The sequence below is a fragment of the Chenopodium quinoa genome, unplaced genomic scaffold, assembly GCF_001683475.1.
Source record: "Chenopodium quinoa cultivar QQ74 unplaced genomic scaffold, ASM168347v1, whole genome shotgun sequence".
NCBI lineage: Eukaryota > Viridiplantae > Streptophyta > Magnoliopsida > Caryophyllales > Amaranthaceae > Chenopodium > Chenopodium quinoa.
Window position 1 is genome coordinate 9,451,606 of NW_018743331.1, and position 19,933 is coordinate 9,471,538.

Consider the following 19,933-nt stretch of genomic DNA (forward strand, 5'->3'; position numbering starts at 1 on the left):
CACACATGACATTAATGAGTATGATTGATTTTAAAAAATACTAACTATGGTTAGCTTTACAAATAAAAAACTAAATAAAAACCACCAACCCAGCCACCACCTTCACCCTCATCCCCACCAGATGTAGTCAGCACCACCTCCACCCTCACCGGAGCCACCATCTCCACCTTACCTTAGTGTTGCAACCACCGCCCAAACCAACCACGCAAATCACTCGCAATCCCCTGCTTCCCCAATTCACCAACAACAATAACAACAACAGCAGCAAAACAGCAACAATTCACCACCACAATCAACATCAATTCCCAACAACCACCACCTTCCCCTGCTTCCTAACGCAAGCAACACCAGCCACCTCCCTACCTCCACCTTCAACCCATCACCGCACAACCCCAGCGCAACAACTCCCTCGCACAGCAGCCCGCAACCAACCTGCAGTCGCTTCCCACGAGACAACCACCGTCGGCTGTCGAATTAACCACCAGCCACCTCCAATTCGACCACAACAACCACCATTGCACTCAATCCAGAGCAAAGCCACCGCAAGAAGTCGCGCCTAACGCTCCAATTCAGCCAATGAATTAGACCCTTCAGAGCGGGCGCTCATTCCATTGAAGCGGTCGCTCCTAGTTTGATCTACAAAATCCAAATCGTGTTTGGGTTTGGCGGTCTGGGGGTGGTCGTGGTTCTGAGTTCGGCGACCTAGTGGTGGTGACGGTGAGAAGGATGAGAGGGAGGGAGGGTTGTGGGCGGGGATTTGGGAATCTGGCTTGGCTGTGGTCGAGGTGGAGTTGGCGCAGTGTCATCGGCGGTCGGGGGAGTCTGGGTAGTGTCGGCGGTGATCGATGGAACCTGGGGCAGTGTCACTGGAAGGAAGATGGTGACTAGGAAGGTGGTGGCTGGTTTTTGGTGGTTGGGGTTAATTTTTTTTTAATTTTTCTTTTATTTTTTTAAATAAAAATCTAACCATAGTTAATATTTAATTAAATAAGTTTATGAGTGAGATGAAATTTTTAACTAAGGTCATTTTGTATAATAAAAAAAAGGGAGGTCACCATTGGTGCGTAGCAGAAGTTGAGGGTCACCGTTGAGAATTTCCCAAAAACAAACTCAAAATTACCTCAAGTTTCAAGATCGTGACGAAGAAGATGATGATGATGATGGAAAATACAATGGTGACAAATTGGAGAATACCCGAATTAGAAGGACAAAAGAAATATAAAGATTGAAGGAAACTGAGGTAAGAAAGAAAATTAACTTATAAAAAAGGGGGAAAAAGAGGAGAGAGAAAATTTCAAATTGTGAAGAAAACAGAGGAGAGAGAAAATTAATAAAGGGAAGAAAAACGAAGACAGAGAATTAAGATATAAAGAAAGGAAAAAAAACGAATATTCACTTTTAAATTACTATATGTTCATATATAGGTGCAGTGGTGTACCTAATTTAGCTGCACAAGTGTGTAGCTAAGAATTTTTGATTCATTTAACTATTCAAGATGATAAGTTGACCTAGCATTGTTGATCACTCCCTTTAGTTAAGCAGAATGATAGTGTCACATGACTTTTAAATGAATTTTAAAAAAAAGAAAAAAAAATGGGGACTTAATAGAGAAGGGCCAATATTCAGCGAATATGAATATTAAGCCCAAGCCCACCGAGATCCGACTTTCTAAGAACAATGTTTTTTTTTTTTTTTTTTTTTTTTTTTTTTTTTTTTTTTTGAAGAAACAATGTTTAAATAAAGCATATATGATTTAGCTTGAAAAAATATGTAGGAAAAGAAATTGTGAGTAATTGTTTAAATTACAAAACCAAGTCAAACTCTGAAGTCTAGGTCAAGGGAACAAGCATTAGTACCACCTCTCTTTCTCTCCTCTTAAAAAAAACCAAGTCAAACTAAAATTAGAATCTTAAATTTATTTTCACAACAATGTTATTATGCATGACTATGGTTTACAAGTAAAATTACATGGACTTTTTTTTTTTACCTAAAATTGATGAAAGACAATCGGAGCGTCAAATTGTGGTCTAAGACCTCCAATGGTCGATGGAGCATGAACATAAGATGGTGAAAGCTCGAAAGAGAACCGTTGTAGAATTAAGGCCAATGTCATTTTGGCTTCGATCATGGCGAAATTCGATCCAATGCATATTCTTGGCCCCCAACCGAATGAGAAAAATGACATGTTCCCTTTTGTTGCCTTGGAGATGCCTTCACTAAACCTTAATGGGTTAAATTCTTTAGCATCATCACCCCATAGTTTCTCATCTTGTTGGATAAGGGCTATTGGAAGATTGACTAACACTCCTCCCGGTAAGAACACATCTCCTACTCTTATATCATCTGTAACCGTACGACTTATTTCTAAAACCGGGGGATATAATCGAAGAACCTCTTGAAATATCATATTTACCTTAAAAGATAAGACAAGAAATAAGTTATAAGAACATGTTAATTTCAATACTATGATTTATAACATTATATGTCACTTTTTTTTCTTTTTTTTTATTTAATATACTTTGTATAACCTTATCACTTACAGTCTTTAGATGATTCAATCCTTGAAAATCCGGGATGCGATTTCCGAATGTGTTTAAGATCTCTTCTCGTGCTCGCGCTTGCCATTCTTGATACTTTCCTAGCATAATTAGTGTCCATACAAGTAATGTTGAAGTGGTGCCTTGGCCAGCTAAATAGAACAACTTACTTTCATTAATCACCTCTTCAATACTCAATTCAATTTGTTTTTTATTATTATGTCCATTGTCTTGAAACTTTGATTCCAATAACAATCCTAGCAAGTCATCCTTTGGTTTTTCTCCTTCTTTTATTGCTTTCTTTCTCTTATCAATAACACCTTTTAGTAGAGTGCGACATTCCTTGTCAATTTCCACTATTCTTCTATTTGCCTTGGTTGGAATAAATCTAAACCACAAAATGAACAATTCCAATCATATACTAAACTTGAAATAGTGCCCTAATATAAATGAATATGTTAACTAACATATAATATAATTTTGCAAGAGATCGAGGTGGGAAAAACACTAAAATAAAGGATACGTTCATGTATTTCAAAACACAATTTTAGGCATAGATATGAAATTCATGAGATTGAGAGTGTTTTGTGGTCATCATATATGCATTGACTAATCCTAGTACAAATTGGTAGTTTTTGTTTAGTTCTCTTTAGTAAAGATAAGGTTTTTCAAGTAAAATTCTTCTTCTGATCACTATTATTGGATCCTCATTTTTATTTTGTGTTCATTATATATATCTGCGTTATTTTGCTATCAACTACACAATATGTAAGCCCATGATCCAAACAAGTGAAATAAAGAGCAAAGTTTTTAATTTTACGTGCGACTAGCTAGATTGAAATTAACAAGTTTAATGGACGACAGAAAGGTGCATATCGAAAAGTTTATTGTTAAAGATTGAATTCATTTTTAAGCTCTAAGATGTAAGTTGAGATTAAATTATACTCTGTATGTACCAAAATAATTTGTACAGAGTACTAATCTGTGGAACATTTAAAGTTATTCTTTTTTTTCATATTATTATATCCGTATTATTATTGTTTTGGTTTTTGCGAAATTTGTAAGCCTTTATTCTAACACGTACTACCCTCGCACATGCATTCAATATAACATACGTAATTCAAAATGCTGGAGTATAACGTACGAAGTACCAGTTTTGAATTACCTCCAGCCGGGGATATAAACTGCATTAAATACAGGAATCGCAATTTGTATTTGTTCGATTAATAGCTCGAAAATTCGCTTCCCTTCTTCGTAACTACTTCCGAACGCAGCTCTAGAAATAAGATCAGCAGATAGTTTACGCAAATATGTCCACACTTCTATTTCACATGAACCTGTTTTCGATGCCATTTCTTCCCACTCTTTCACCATAGCACTGGAGCTCTCCCATAATGCTGGAAGCATAAACTGCAAAATTTACCAAAATAAAGAATAATTTCTAACACGTATAGTATAAAAGAATACATTTCTTGTGAAAATAATTACTTAAGCATTGTTAAATACTTAAATTAATATGCAATAAGATAAAAAATGTACCATCAATAAAATAAATAATTTTTTGACAATTACCACCAACAATTGTTGGTGTTTTAGTAATTACCACCTACAGTTTGTTTTTTTTTTTTTTTTTTTTTTTTTTTTTTTTTTTTTTTACCACCAACTATTTTAACAAAATAAAAATTTCCCACCTAATTGCCTACGTGACGTCATTGTGGGCCCCATCGACGAATTTTTTTCAATTTTATTTCTTTTTCTAACCTTGTTTTTCGATTTTTAAATTGCAAATCCAAATTATGCAAACAAACCACTAAATTATGTACCTAATTTACAAAATTGGGGCTAACTATAAGATGGTGTTCATCATTTAGCTAGGGTTTTGAAATGAAATTAGGAGTTGGTTATTTAGTGATTAATTTATGAAATTGGGACTACTTTGCATCGATTAAACGTAGTATGTCTTTAATTAGTACCGAAATTGATATAATTGTTAAGTAATTATTACTAATTATTGATATGAAAAATTAGGGTTCATATGTATTGTAGGGATATTTTCTAATCAAACGTTTTTTCTAAATTATGATTTACAATCGTAAATTGAGCATATATATTTGTTCTATACAGAGTTAATCAATGTAAATAATGCATAATTTGAAAAATTATCTCAGTTTTAAAATTCCCCAAATTTGGGATAAACCCTAAATGAAGAAAAACAAATTATAATTGACACATATTAGTGACTTAATTATGTTCGTGTGAGCTTGAATTATGTTAAATCGACTACTAGATGCTTTTCCGTAATCTAATTTTAATTTATATTGAAAAAAAATCAATGAACATGAGAATAGAGGAAGAAGAAGGCATGATGACGTCATGTATGAGGGCTTGGGAAATTTGCATGTTTTTAAAAATAGTAGGTTATAAAATACAAAAAAAAAAACAAAAAAAAAAACAAAAAAAAAACTGTAGGTGGTAATTAATAAAACGACAACAATAGTAGGTGGTTATTTCCAAAAATTCATAAATAAATGAATAAAGAAATAAGAAACTCTTGTGTTACATTTACATGTGTAACCAATGCTTTTTAAAAAAAAAAAAAATTGACTTGAATAATCCCAACTTTGTCCCATTCGCCCAAAATAATCCCAACTTTAGATTATTTTTTAATAATCCGAATGTTGATATGAATTTGCTTCAAACGGTCCCAACCGGTCATCTAACAAGTTAGATGACACGTGTCGGCATCTGATTGGTCAAAAAAATAATAAATATTTAAAAATATTTAAAAATATTTTTTTTAAGAAAAATAAAAAAAATTATTAATTAAATAATTAAAAAACCACCCCACCAGCCCCAACCACCCACCCTCTCTGCCGTCAGCCCGACCACCTGCCCCTAACTCCGGCCACACGTAGACACCCTCCCCCCCGCTAGAGCGTCGCGCCGCCCTCCTCCCTCTGAACCACCAACCTTCCTCTCCTACGAAACCCTTTAAAAACAACGTCCCATCATCCGCCGCTGTTCTTCTCCACTCCCACGCGCCGCCCAACGTCGGTTTGTTCTCTGTCCGGGCTCATTCGACCAATCCGTTGATTCTGCTTTAGCCGCCAATCTTGGACGCCGCCTTGTCTGTTAGATTATTTAGAGTGTTGGTGGTTGCGCGCTCGCGAACCATGAAGAGCGCCCGCGCAGAGAGCACGCCTAAACCGCGTACCTCTTTGGAATTTAGCTATATGGAAGAATGAAGTTGGCGCGCCCGCGCCTGTGGTCGCGCCTAAACCGCATACCACACCGCCTTTCTGTGAAAATTTTGCAATTCAGAAGAGGAGCGCCCGCTCCACCTCAAGGAGCGCTCGCTTCTCCTAGTGGAGCGCCCGCGCCCATCTGTTTTCGCGATTTTCTGACGGTTAAGTTTTTATTAAAGGCTTGATTTCGGATATAGCAAATACACAGAATATTTCTCTCTAACTCTCCAAAGAAATTCTCCTCACTTATTCTCTCAAATTTCTTGCAAACTTTTGTCAGATTTCTCTTGCAATTAATTCAATATAGTGAATTATTCATCTTCAATTCGATTCTTAGTGCAAAGAACAATTGGCTATCTTTTGTATCTCAAAGAGTATTTCCGGATCAAACCCAAGCACCATTGTGGGGGAAATTAAACTCTTTATGAAAGTGTTTACACGCCTAAGATAGTATATCAAGGATTCAGACTCAAGTGGTCATTGTATTTCTCATGTTCATGTGCGTTTGTTAAGGCTTGGAGTAGAGGCAAGTATATTATCTTTCACACTAGTGTTTTCCGTTGTATTTTCTATAATACTTTGATAATTTGGTGTTTGGTTGTAATACATTGGTTTGTATTTGGATTATAGTATAATTTGATATTGATTATACACAGTTAGGTTTTGTTCCCACAATTATTAAGTAGTTCTCGTTCTTGAATTACTGAAAACCTAACAATCTAAAGAGTTTAATTCTTTAGCAAGCATGTCTAGTGTGAAATAATTGACCACAAATTTTTTCAAACTCAAGAAATTTGACGGTGTGGAGTTTCGAAGATGGAAGAAGAAGATGTACTTTCTTCTTACATCTTTGAATGTAGCATATGTCATTAGTACTCCAAGACCTAGTGAACATGAGAATGAATCCTTGGAAAATGTTCAGGAAAGGTCGAAATGGGACAACGATGACTTTATTTGTCGTGGTCATATATTGAATGGTATGGAGGATGATCTTTTTGATGTTTATCAAAATGTTGAATCGACTAAGGAGCTTTGGGAATCCTTAGAAGGCAAATATATGGCTGAAGATGCTTCAAGTAAGAAGTTTTTAGTAAGTAATTTTAATAATTTTAAGTTTTTTGATGGTCGGTCCATAATGGACCAATTTCATGAATTACAACGAATCTATGGGAACTTGAAACAACATGGAATATCTATAGATGAATTGTTTGTTGTTTCAAGTATAATTGACAAGTTACCTTCTAGTTGGAAAAGTGTTAAGCATGAGCTTAAACACAAGAAAGAGGACATGTCTTTGTCCGAGTTGGCCACCCATCTTCAAGTTGAAGAAGGGATAAGAGCCATGGAAAATGCTAAGGATGGGAATCCTAGCTCATCTACAATTAATTTGGTGGAGGAAGGGAAAACTGGTGCTTCCACTAGTGGAAAAAGGAAGAATAATAATTCTTCCAAGGGAAAGTCCAAAAAACAAGCAAACAATAACAAGTTTTTCTTGTTGGGAATGCGGTAAGGTTGGACACCGCAAGGACTGCTTTTCTTTTAAGAAAAGGATGCAGAAAGCCAAGCAGGGCCGTGCTAATGAAAGCAAGGACCCACCCACCAAAGGTAATCCAATTTATGAGGTAGAATTTAATTCCGGTTTGGATTTAAATGCAACGGATCCTAACATTTTTATGGTGCAGGATGATGACTTATGGTGGATTGATTCGGGGGCTTCTAGGCATGTATGCAAGATAAGGCATTGGTTCAAAACCTTTCACAAGGTTGGTGATGGAGAAGATCTCTTTATGGGGAACAATTCAACCATCAAGGTCCTTGGTAGAGGACAAGTAGAACTAATGTTTAGTTCGGGGAAATGCAATCATTCTTAGGGATGTTTTGTATGCTACGGATATTAGTAGGAATCTTGTATCGGGGCCTTCCCTGAATAGTCTTAGCTATAAAATAGTGTTTGAAGCTAATAGGTGTATTACTACTAGAGGAACAAATTTCATAGGTCGTTGTTTTTTAAGTAATGGTTTATTTAAACTTTCTTTGAAAGACTCGTTTGTATTTGATGATGTTTGTTTGAATATTGATGCAAGTGATAATCATATTAATTTAAATTTGTTTGACTTGTGGCATTCTAGATTAGGACATGTTAATTATAATAAAATGCTTTTTATGTCGAAACAAGAATAAATTCCTTCTTGTGATATTTCTCATAATAAGTGTTCTACTTGCATGTTGAACAAGATCACTAGAACTCCTTTTAAGAGAGTTGAGAGAAGTTCTAATATTTTAGAACTAATCCATAGTGACTTGTGTGATTTTCATAGTACTCCTTCTTTGGGGAACAAAAGATACATGGTTACTTTTATAGATGATTATTCTAGGTTTTGTTACGTGTATCTTTTGCATTCCAAAGATGAAGCTTTAACCAAGTTTGATGTTTATAAAAGAGAAGTAGAATTGCAAGTAGATTCATTTATTAAGAGAATAAGAACTGATAAGGGAGGGGAATACTATGATCCAGCATATTTCCAATCTTTGGGTATAATTCATGAGACTACAGCTGGTTATGCACCACAATCAAATGGTGTAGCTGAAAGGAAAAACAGAACCCTTGAAGAAATGGTTAATTCCATGTTATCTTACTCTGGTTTGAGTGAAGGATTCTGGGATGAAGCAATGTTAAAAGCATGTCACATTCTTAACCGGGTTCCCACAAAGGGAAAAGAATCCACTCCCTATTAACTTTGGTACAAAAGAAAGACAAACTTGAAATATCTCAAGGTTTAGGGTTGTAGGGTAGTCGTAAGAGTGTCTGGCAACAAGAAGAGAAAGCTCGGTGAAAGGGGTTTGGAATGCAATTTTATAGGTTATGCTGAGTTTAGAAAAACCTATAGGTTCTATGTAATAGAACAAAATGACTACATATCCGTACATTCGGTTATAAAGTCATGAGATGCAATTTTTTATGAAAACCGATTTTCATCAATGAGTAGACCTAAAGATCTACAAATAAGTGCCAATGATAGGGAGATAGTAGAGTTGGATGTACAACTTGAACCTCCTCATGAAGAAACATTCAATGAAGAGAATGTTGAGCATCCTCGAGTTAGGAGGAGTACTAGGGATAGGGGACCTAAGAACTATGGTGATGATTTTATAATCTACCTAGTTGAAGGTTCTCGGGATACCCTTAGTTCTACTACTCCATATTGTTTCAATATGAATAGTGACCCAAAAACATATAGTGAGGCCATATCTTCCCAAGATAGTGCATTTTGGAAAGAAGCTATAAATGATGAGATGGACTCCATCATGGGAAATGACACTTGGATCTTAGAGGATTTACCTCCCAGTTGCAAACCTCTTGGTTGCAAGTGGATTTTCACTAGGAAAAGGAGACCGGATGGCTCCATAGTGAAATTTAAAGCCAGATTGGTTATCCAAGGCTTTAGGCAAAAGTATGGTGTTGATTATTTTGACACCTATGCACCGGTTGCAAGAATAACCTCGATAAGGTTGTTAATTGCAATGGCTTCGGTATATAATCTAGTGATTCATCAAATGGATGTCAAAACGGCATTCCTTTATGGAGATCTAGAGGAAGAAGTGTATATGAAACAGCCCGAAGGGTTTGTTTTGGAAGGACAGGAAAATAAGATGTGTAAATTAGTTAAGTCCTTGTATGGACTTAAACAAGCACCAAAGCAGTGGCATCGGAAATTTGATGACACAATTTTGTCCTTTGGATTCAAGGTGAATCAAGCTGATAAGTGTATATATAGCAAATTTGATGACAAAGGTCATGGTGTCATCATTTGTCTATATGTTGATGATATGCTTATCTTTGGTACAAGTCTACAACAAGTAGAATTGATCAAGGACTTCTTATCCTCATCTTTTCAGATGAAGGATTTGGGGGAGGCGGATGTCATTTTGGGCATCAAGATTGTTAGGGACAATGGAAGACTTATCTTAAGTCAATCGCATTATATTGAGAAGATGATCAAACGGTTTAATATGTTTGATAAGTGTCCCGTGAACACCCCCATGGAACCTAATGTTAAATTGGTTAAGAATTCAGGGAAAACGGTTTTCCAATTGGAATATTCAAGGATAATTGGATCCTTGGTGTATGCCATGAGTAGTACAAGGTCGGATATTGCATTAGCTGTGGGAAAACAAAGTAGATTTACTAGTAACCCGGGTGCACAGCATTAGTTTGCAATAAGGAGGGTCTTGAGGTACCTTAAGGGTACGTTAGACTATGGTCTATCTTATAGTGGATTTCCTTCGATTTTAGAAGGATTTTCGGATGCTAGTTGGATCACTTACAAAGAGGATGATTCTTCTGTAAGTGGTTGGGTATTCATGTTTGGGGGAGGTGCCATTTCATGGTCTTCCAAGAAACAAACTTGCATCGCTAATTCCACTATGACAGCGGAGTTTATTGCTCTTTCTTCAGCTAGTAAGGAAGCTGAGTGGTTGAGGAATCTCGTGCTAGAGTTGCCTTTATTGTCAAAGCCAATGCCACCGGTGGCAATCCATTGGGATTCCAATTCGGCGTTGATAAAGGCTTATAGTCAAGTGTACAATGGTAAGTCTCGGCATATTTCACTTAGGCATAGCCTAGTGAAAAAGCTTATCAATGATGGGGTCATAAGTCTTGACTATGTTCCAACAAAGTTGAATTTGACGGATTGCTTTACAAAGGTAATGCCAAAGCATTCCATCATATTTGCCATGAATGGAATGGGTTTATGTCCAAAAACACGAATTTGTGAAACCCAATCTAACACTTGAAGAAACATCAAGTCTTAGATTCAATGTGATTGAATTACATTTTTGTTGTTTGTTAGCAATACTTGATGACCCATATTGCTATGGTACTTGTGATGTGCTAGGTAGCGTCAATTTAAAGTTCTCAAAGGTTTAGAGTTGAGAAACTGTAAATGTAAGTGTCTTGTCACAAGGGCACATTTACGTATATGAGAACCTACCTATATAAGTTCGAAGTTTAGCCGCTTTAAGAAGTCTAGATGGACATATAGACTTTGATGAACTTATGAAAGATATGGACACATGGCTGTATAAAAGAGTCAAGTGATGATTAATTCGATTTATCTTATGTGTACTTCACCTTCGAATGGTTGGATATATCTGTGTGATTCAATTCATATGGAAATCATGGGATATGATCATCGTTAAGTGTGTTGTACTAGGTGTTAATTCAATCCGAAGGGACATTAACATTGATGCATAAGATGTGGTTTAATTGTAAGACCTGGAGAATGTTTTAAGGAACACTCTAAATGGGGGAGGATTGTTAGATTATTTAGAGTGTTGTTGGTTGCGCGCTCGCGAACCATGAATAACGCCCGCGCAAGTTAGGCGCGGTCGCGCAGAGAGCGCGCCTAAACCGCATATATGGAAGAGTGAAGTTGGCACGCCCGCGCCTGTGGTCGCGCCTAAACCGCGTATCACTCTGCCTTTCTGTGAAAATTTTGCAATTCAGAAGAGGAGCGCCCGCTCCTAATACAGGAGCACCCGCTCCACCTCGAGGAGCGCTCGCTTCTCCTGGTGGAGCGCCTGCGCCCATCTGTTTTCGCGATTTTCTGACGGTTAAGTCTTTATTAAAGGCTTGATTTCGGATATAGCAAATACACAGAATATTTCTCTCTAACTCTCCAAAGAAATTCTCCTCACTTATTCTCTCAAATTTCTTGCAAACTTTTGTGAGATTTCTCTTGCAATTAATTCAATATAGTGAATTATTCATCTTCAATTCAATTCTTAGTGCAAAGAACAATTGGCTGTCTTTTGTATCTCAAAGAGTATTTCCGGATCAAACCCAAGCACCATTGTAGGGCAAATTCAACTCTTTAGGAAAGTGTTTACACGCCTAAGACAGTGTATCAAGGATTCAGACTCAAGTGGTCATTGTATTTCTCATGTTCATGTGCGTTTGTTAAGGCTTGGAGTAGAGGCAAGTAAATTATCTTTCACACTAGTGTTTTCCGTTGTATGTTCTGTAATACTTTGGTAATTTGGTGTTTGGTTGTAATACATTGGTTTGTATTTGGATTATTGTATAATTTGATATTGATTATACACAGTTAGGTTTTGTTCCCACAATTATTAAGTAGTTCTTGTTCTTGAATTACTGAAAACCTAACATTGTCCACGTCAATTGTTTCTCGGTCCGAGGAGATTGTTGATACTGTTATAGCTCTTGTTCTTGGGCTTTTGCATCGGATGCGTCGAACCACTGACGTCGATAACCAATTGTGGGTGTTGGGCTGGGGAGGTAGGGTGGTAGAGGTGGCTGGGTTGATGTTGGTGTTTGTGGCTTAGGGGAGGTAGGGTGGTGGAGGTGGCTGAGTCGTTGAATTGCCTCGTTGTTGGTCTTGGTGGTTGGTGTGGTTTGCAACATTAATTTGCTTTTTTTCTTAAATTAATTTTTAATTACTTAGTTTTAGATTAGTTAATTAAGTGTTAGTTTTTTTAAAAGAATAATTAAGTGCTAATTAGTAGCAAATTGCCAAACAATCGTGTTTTTGTCAAAAAAAAATTAAAATTAAATCTTATTTTTGATCAATCATGTGGTGACACATGTAAATTAAACCCTTTAAAAAAAATTACCTATTCAACAGGTTGCCGGTCACTTGGGACCATTTAAAGCGAATTCATATCAAAGTTCGGATTATTAAGAAATAATCCAAATTTGAGGTTATTTTGGGCGAATGAGGCAAAGTTGAAATTATTCTAGTCCATTTTTCCTTTATTTATTTATTTATTTTTATTTTGGAAAGAAAGAAGTAACCAATGCTTATGAACCCAAATTTGATATTTTCATGAGAAGTCAATACTTCTTTTTTAACACCATGGTAAGAAACTCTTGTATATATTACATTTACATGTGTAACCAATGCTCTTTTTATTTATTTTATTTATTTATTTTTTTTTAATTTTTTTTTTTTGGAAAGAAAGAAGTAACCAATGTTTATAATTATGCACCCCATATTTGATATTTTCATGAGAAATATTTGATATTTTCATGAGAAGTCAACACTTCTTTATTAACACCATGGTTCACATAGTGATTGGTGCATCAAGGTAGTACATTTGCTTATTTGATATATATATATATATATATATATATATATATATAGGGGAGGGATCCGGTAAGAACCCCTCCTTATATAAGAACCCTAGTTATATAAGAACCAATCTCAGCCGTAGGATTAAGGTAATTTAGACGGTTAAGATTAAAACACGTATTTTTCCTTATACCCTCTACCAACCGATCAAAATTTTCTCTCTCCTCTAACTTTCTCTCTCTTCGTGTTCATCACATTCTCTCTCTGCAAACCCCAAAAATCTCCATAGAAATTGCAATTTGAAGGATTTTCGACTCAGGTTTGTTTTTTTTTTCGATTTTGTTCAAATTTCCATGAACTTAGCATGATGTTCATAGATTTTGCGATTTTTTGATTTGATTTTTGCGATTTTATGTTTCCGATTTTTTGATTTGATTTTGCGATTTTGTGATTTGATATTTGCGTTTTTCTGTTTTGATTTTAATGAATTTCGCATGGAGTTTGATTTTTTTGAGTTCGATTTTTTCAAATTTCGCGTTCGAATTTAGGGTTCTTTTTTTGCGGATTTAGGATTCTAATTTAGGGTATTCGAATTTAGGATTTAGGATTCAACACACAACAAACCGCTTGTTTTCTCTCTTTTTTGTGCAATAGTGTGTATAGCACAATGATTATATTAGTGGCTTTGCAGCCATTTTTCCCTGCTTATATTCATTGTTGTAATGTTCTGTATCAATTTTGATTCATTGATTAAATATATCAGGTTTTGGGTAATTAAACTCGTGTTATTAAAATTGAAAAACATTTATTTTTTTCCTTTTTTTGTTGGTCATTAGTTCAGTTCATAGCAGTAGTCATCCAAATTATGGTGTAACAACTACTTGTGTATAATGCCTACCCCGATACACTCAAGAATAAGAATAAGTTCTGTTAAAAATTGTTTGTTAAGTAAACAATTCAGGCTAAACAAAACTTTTAAACTCGATTAATGAGCAAGCATAGCTTGAACAACTTGGCATTACTTGTTCTGCTTGCATCAATTCGTCATGTCTAAAAACAAATCTGGCTTATTCTCTATGTTCTATTTTTTCTTTTTTTTGCGGATCTATAGTTCGAATTTAGGGTTCAATTTTTGCTGATTTTTTCGAATTTTGATTTCGAAATTGGTGATGTTGGTGCGATTGCCCCTGCTTGTAGGGGTTGTGGTGTGGTGGTTGATTTATGCAACAACAGCTAATTGGTTAGGGGTTGTTGGTTGTGAACTTGTGATTGCAGGGCTGAAAATAAACTTTAGAACATAGGTAGAAAAAATTTGGAACATAGAAAAAAATTAGAACATAGGTTGAAATAATTTAGAACATGGTGTTGATCTTTCCACGTTGTTCTTGTCGATATGTTTATAGAATGTCAATGTTATGATCTAAAATACACTTTTAAGATACGCAAGCAACTGACATAGCTTAGCATGTTCTAAACTCTTTTTAAGCATGTTCTAAACTCTTTTAGAACATGGTGTTGATCATTGTGGAAATATATGAAGTAACCAGCATTATTCGTTCAACACTTCTGGTTATTCTCCATTTTGTTTTATGGGAAGTTTTGAAGCTACATGTGGTGCTCTTCCATTCTGGTCTAGACTGGTCCTCTTCTCTTTTGTGAACTATAATGATTTGGTGTTGACTGTTGTTGCCTAGCTGGGTTTGCTCTTTTCTGTTTCTTGCTCCTATCTGTGTCCTGCTCCAGCTTTCCTGCTTTGTGCTGTTATGTGCAGCTGTTGCTTGGTGTGCAGGCTGGCTTTCTCTGTTTCAGGCTGCTGTTTGTGGTGCTGGTTCAGGCTGTGATGCCTGCCTTGCTGTGTGTTGCTAGCTGTTTCCTGGTGCTGCTGGTGCTGTTCTTGGTGTTAGCAGCCTAGTCTCCTGCTAGCTGCTGTTTCTTTGTGCTGTGTTGCTGTCTGGTGCTGCAGCTGGCCTTCTGGGCTCGGGTTGTTGCTGTTGTCCGTTTGGTGGTGCAGCTGGTCTGCTGAGGTCTGTTTCTGGTTGCTGCTGCTGTTGTAGGTTGGTGCTGCTGGTTCCACTTGCTGCTCCTGTTTCTGCTTGCTGTTATTGCTGTTTCCTGTTTTTGTTCGGGTTTTTTTTGGCAGTTTCTAGGCGTTGGTGTTTTGGTTTCTATTTGTTATTTTATCTTTGGCCTTTTCTTTTGTTCCCCATTTCTGGCAATAATAAAGAGTATAGTTCATTCTATATTATGGGACTGCTTTAGCCTTCATTTTTGTGTTGTCGATATTGTTCGCATTCAACTGTCTTGTTTTGGTAGGACAATAAGCTGGTGCATTCGAAAGTCTGAGCCTCTTATTGGAATTCCAATGGTTAAGGTGATGACTTCCCGTCTTGGGTCAGTAAACACAATGAACTGTCAATTAAACTTTCAGTTGTGTGTTGCAGGGATTATGCTCATTCAGGAGCGGCATGTTTAATTATGCTTAACTAAACCTAGATTATGTAACGGTAATGACACGATTGGAGCATTGTCTCATATTAGGGAAAGGTTAATTCACGGCTAACCTTTGATTCAAATACACCTAATTCCTACATTGAGTGCCGTTACTTACTCGTTACATTCTACTATCCCAAATTTTGCACAAATTATTGACATTGTTACTAATAAAACTTTAGAACATAGTTAGTAAAAATTTAGAACATAGAAAAGAAAAACAATTTTAGAACATAAGTAGACTAAATTTAGAATATAGGCAAAAGAATTTAGAACATAGGTAAAAGAATATTTAGAACATAGGAAAAAAAAAAACTTTAGAACATAGGTAGAAAAAACTTTAGAACATAGGTGTAGAATATACGAACAACTTTAGAACATAGGAAAAATTTGGAACATAAGAAAATGATTTGCAACATAGTAAAAATTTAGAACATAGGAATATAGAACATTGGGAAAAAAAAAAGATCATAGGAAAAAAAATTGAAAATTTAGAATATTGGGAAAAAAAAAGAGCATAGAAAATAAGTTTAGAACATATACTAAAAATTTAGAACATACGGTGAAAAAAATTAGAACATAAGGTAAAAATTTAGAACATATGATAAAGTTTAGATCATAGATAGAAAAAATTTAGAACGTACGGAAAAAAAAATAGAAAATAGGTAGAAAAAATTTTGAACATAGGATAAAATTTAGAGCATACAAAAAAAATTTAGAGCATATGAAAAAAATTTAAAACATACGAAATAAATTTAGAACATAGACAAAAAAATTTAAATATAAGATATATATTTAGAACATGGACAGAAAACTTTAGAACATAAACAATAAAATGTAGAACATAGGAAAATAGTTTAGAACATACATATATTTAGAGCTTAGATTGAAAAATTTAGAGCTTAAGCAATAAATTTTAGAACATATGCAAATAATATTTAGAACATATGATAAAACCTATTAGCTCAATTGGAAGAGCATTATGCAAATGCATAGAGGATGTAGGTTCAATTCCTTCATAGGTTATCTTTATAAATAACTAAAAAAAACTTCAAATGTTTTTTTTTTTTTAAAAAAAATCCAATAAAACAAATTAAATTAGCACTAAGTTATATGAGCAGAAAATAAGTAGACTAAATTTTGAACATAGGAAAAAAAAAAACTTTAGAACATAAGTAGACTAAATTTAGAACATAGGAAAAAACAAATTTAGAACATAGGTAAAAGAATATTTAGAACATAAGAAAAAAAAAAAAACTTTAGAACATAGGTAGTAAAAATTTAGAACATAGGAAAAAACAAACTTTAGAACATAAGTAGACTGAATTTAGAACATAGGCAAAAGGTAAAAGAATATTTAGAACATAGGAAAAAAAAACTTTAGAACATAGGTAGAAAAAATTTAGAACGTAGAAAACAAAACTTTAGAACATAAGTAGACTAAATTTATAACATAGGGAAAAAAAATTAGAACATAAATAGACTAAATTTAGAACATAGGAGTAGGCAAAAAAATTTAGAACATAAAAAAGAATTACAGAAATGCCATTACTAAAGAAACTTTAGAACATAGGTATTAAAAATTTAGAACTTAGGAAAAAAAAAGTTTAGAACATAAGTAGACTGAATTTAGATCATAGGCAAAAGAATTTAGAACATAGGTAAAAGAATATTTAGAACATAAGAAGAAGAAAAAAAACTTTAGAACATAGGTTGGAAAAATTTAGAACATAGGAAGAAAAAAAAAAAAAAAAAAAAAAAAAAAAAAAAAACTTTAGTATATAAGTAGACTAAATTTGGAACATAGAAAAAAAAAATTAGAAAATAGGTAGACTAGATTTAGAACATAAGAGTAGGCAAAAAAATTTAGAACATAAAAAAAGAATTACAAAAATGCCATTACTAAAGGATGGTTTTAGATGGTTGGATCAAAACTAATAAATAGTTGAGATTGGTTCTTATATAAGATTGAGTTCTTATATAGAGGAGGGTTCTTACATGAGCCTTCCTCTATATATATATATATATATATATATATATATATATATTTGGCTCATTTTAAATTTTAAAATTTAAATACACTCTGGTGTATATTAATTTTTTTTAATGAGAAACTCTTAATTTACATCAATATCAAAGAAAAAATTTTACATGAAACTACAGTCATCTAAAAAACTAAAACTAAAACAAAACTACAAAAAAAATCACACAAAATTTAAGTTAGTTAATGGATGAATTTTTATTTTTTTTCAATATATTATCTTATCATATATTTGAATGTGATGTGTTTTTTTCAAAATTGAACCTTATCGACTTATCTTACACTAGTCGAGAAAGCACAGTGCCAACTTTGATTTAAAGTCATATACTTGTCAAAAATAACAAATTTAATGTCAAATACAATAGATGACAACAATAACCCACCATAAAATTGGATTGGTTCTATTAATTTCACTTCAATCTATTGATACATGCCCTTATAAACTCGTATTCTAGAATTATAACTTCCACAATTTCCTTAAATTTTAATTCTTCTAAACCCCAATTACACTTTTCTTCAAGAGCATATTCTAGATGGCATTTCACATGTTCAAACAGGCGCAATCTATTTCTAATCTATATCATACTCCGTAGTATATAAATCAATTTTTAATAAACATGAATGCTAGAATATTAAGTTGCACTTGTAATTTTATACGAGTACAAATTAGAAAATGTAAGAAGTATAACCTTAAGCTTGTCCATGTGGAAAGCTGGAGTAAGAAGTTTCCTCCGAGTAGCCCAAAATTGGCCCTCTAACATAACCAAACCAGAGGCAACCTTCTCTAAAAGAGGGTTAGTCCTTGGCTTTTGAAACTCGTGGATCTTCATGAACACTTCTCTTATCAACTCTGGTTCCGCAATCGTCACTAAGGGCACTGGTCCATTCCATACAAAACATCTTCTACCTGTAAAATTTAAATTATACGGAGTAATGTTTTATAATGTATAACAATTGCCTTAAAAAACATATCGAGGGAATATATAATAATGTTTAATATGAGCAAATCAGTTTAACTCATTAGCACAAATGAGCAAATTGGTTTTGTTCTTATAACTTGACGAATATGATCATTCAGTGCAAATAAGAAAAATCAGGCGAAATGAACGAAACAACTCCTCTTATTTTTGTATGCAAAATGAACAATATTCATCTGCTCATTTTGTTTAAGCAAACATGATAAAATCATAAGAATTTAAAAATCAATAAAATTGATATTATTTTTAGAGCCAACATACCATACTTGTTCAGAGTTTGAAGGAAGAATGGGAGGACACGTGGAAGATAGTCATTGGACGAATCAGGCAAAGGAGGGCTTGTTCTGGCTTCTATAGTCATAGTAGCTCTATCCTTAGTGTCTCCATGCAATAGCCTGTAAGAATTACCTTTAAACCCTTGATTTCTAAGGCATCTCTCTAATCTTTTTGGCTTAAACCATACCCAATTTAATACACACCATGACACACTCACTAACACAATACATACCAAAGAAATTGCTATTGACATACTTGTTACTTCCATATATGCTATATCTTCTTCGGAAAGTACAGTCGGTTTACCGGTTTAGCATTTAAATAAGACTGCCCCAATTTTTGCGTATTTTCATTTAAAAAAAATATATAAAATAAAAAAAAAAAAAAAAATCTTAGTTTCAATATACAAGAGAAATGAAGGGATAAAAAGTAGACTATGAGATATGGCAATAAAGATATAGTATGTAGAATAGAATAATGAGTGGTGTTGTTTATAACTTATAAGGTTTGAATATTCAAATGGACCATGCAACTTTCACTAGCTTAGGCATGAAGACAAATGCAACCGCCTATGATGTTTCCTTCGTTACGTGTAACAATCCAACGGAGTATTTTAATGAAATATGATTTGTTAATTACCTTATAATTAGGCATTAGTGTAGTTGTCAGATTAATTACGTATTCGTAGTAAGGAAAAGTCTTAAATCAGAATATTAGCAGTATTAGACACTGACTTATCGACTACAAACATCGCAATTAAAGGCATCGGGATCTCCAATGGCAAATCTATTACGTCACTAGTGACGTTTGTGCTCTCCTCGATAACTCTCATGCGTTTGAAATTTCTTTACAAGTAAATGACGGTGCAATTGATTGGATTACTAGTGTCGGTCAATAGATTGGATTACTGTTGTCAGTCACTCGATCATCTAATCCCCATAGTTAGACACCAAGTATTAACCACTTTTTTTATCCCGCACATATCTTTAATTATAAAACAACTTTATAGCAATTTATCAAAATAAAAATAAGTAGTCTCTTTGGACTTTGGAGACATCTGAAAAAAAAGAATTAAAAAAAAATAAATAAATAACAAATCCTCTCTCAAAAAGAGAATAAAAACCCTGTCTTTCATAGAAGATTAATCTTCTTAAAAAGAAGAAAAATAACTCGTTCTTTCAAGTGATGAGAAATTAGAAGAGGAAAAATTATTATTATACTAAAAACAAATAAAAACAATGTAGAGAAAACACGCACAAGAAATAAAGAGTGGACC

At 34.2% G+C, this 19,933-nt stretch overlaps 1 protein-coding gene across 1 annotated transcript; it reads right to left on the bottom strand.

Moving 5' to 3' along the window:
- Positions 1 to 1,752: 1,752 nt before the first annotated feature.
- Positions 1,753 to 19,096, bottom strand: LOC110737906 (cytochrome P450 CYP72A219-like). The gene is made up of 5 exons (XM_021918253.1): positions 18,643 to 19,096; positions 18,094 to 18,311; positions 3,703 to 3,947; positions 2,541 to 2,925; positions 1,753 to 2,413 (listed from the first exon to the last, which is right to left on the bottom strand). The coding sequence occupies exons 1-5, from the start codon at positions 18,923 to 18,925 to the stop codon at positions 1,988 to 1,990; spliced, it is 1,557 nt and encodes a 518-aa protein (XP_021773945.1). The 5' UTR covers positions 18,926 to 19,096; the 3' UTR covers positions 1,753 to 1,987.
- Between the last annotated feature and the right edge of the window lie 837 nt (positions 19,097 to 19,933).

Bases quoted from the DNA above. Each gene is read 5' to 3' on its own strand.
- LOC110737906 (XM_021918253.1), bottom strand. From the start codon at position 18,925: ATGGAAGTAACAAGTATGTCAATAGCAATTTCTTTGGTATGTATTGTG. The intron at 18,312-18,642 runs GTATGTTGGCTC...TAAATTTTACAG, and splicing joins TCAAACTCTGAACAAGTATG to GTAGAAGATGTTTTGTATGG. The intron at 3,948-18,093 runs GTTATACTTCTT...TAAATTTTGCAG, and splicing joins TCCACATGGACAAGCTTAAG to TTTATGCTTCCAGCATTATG.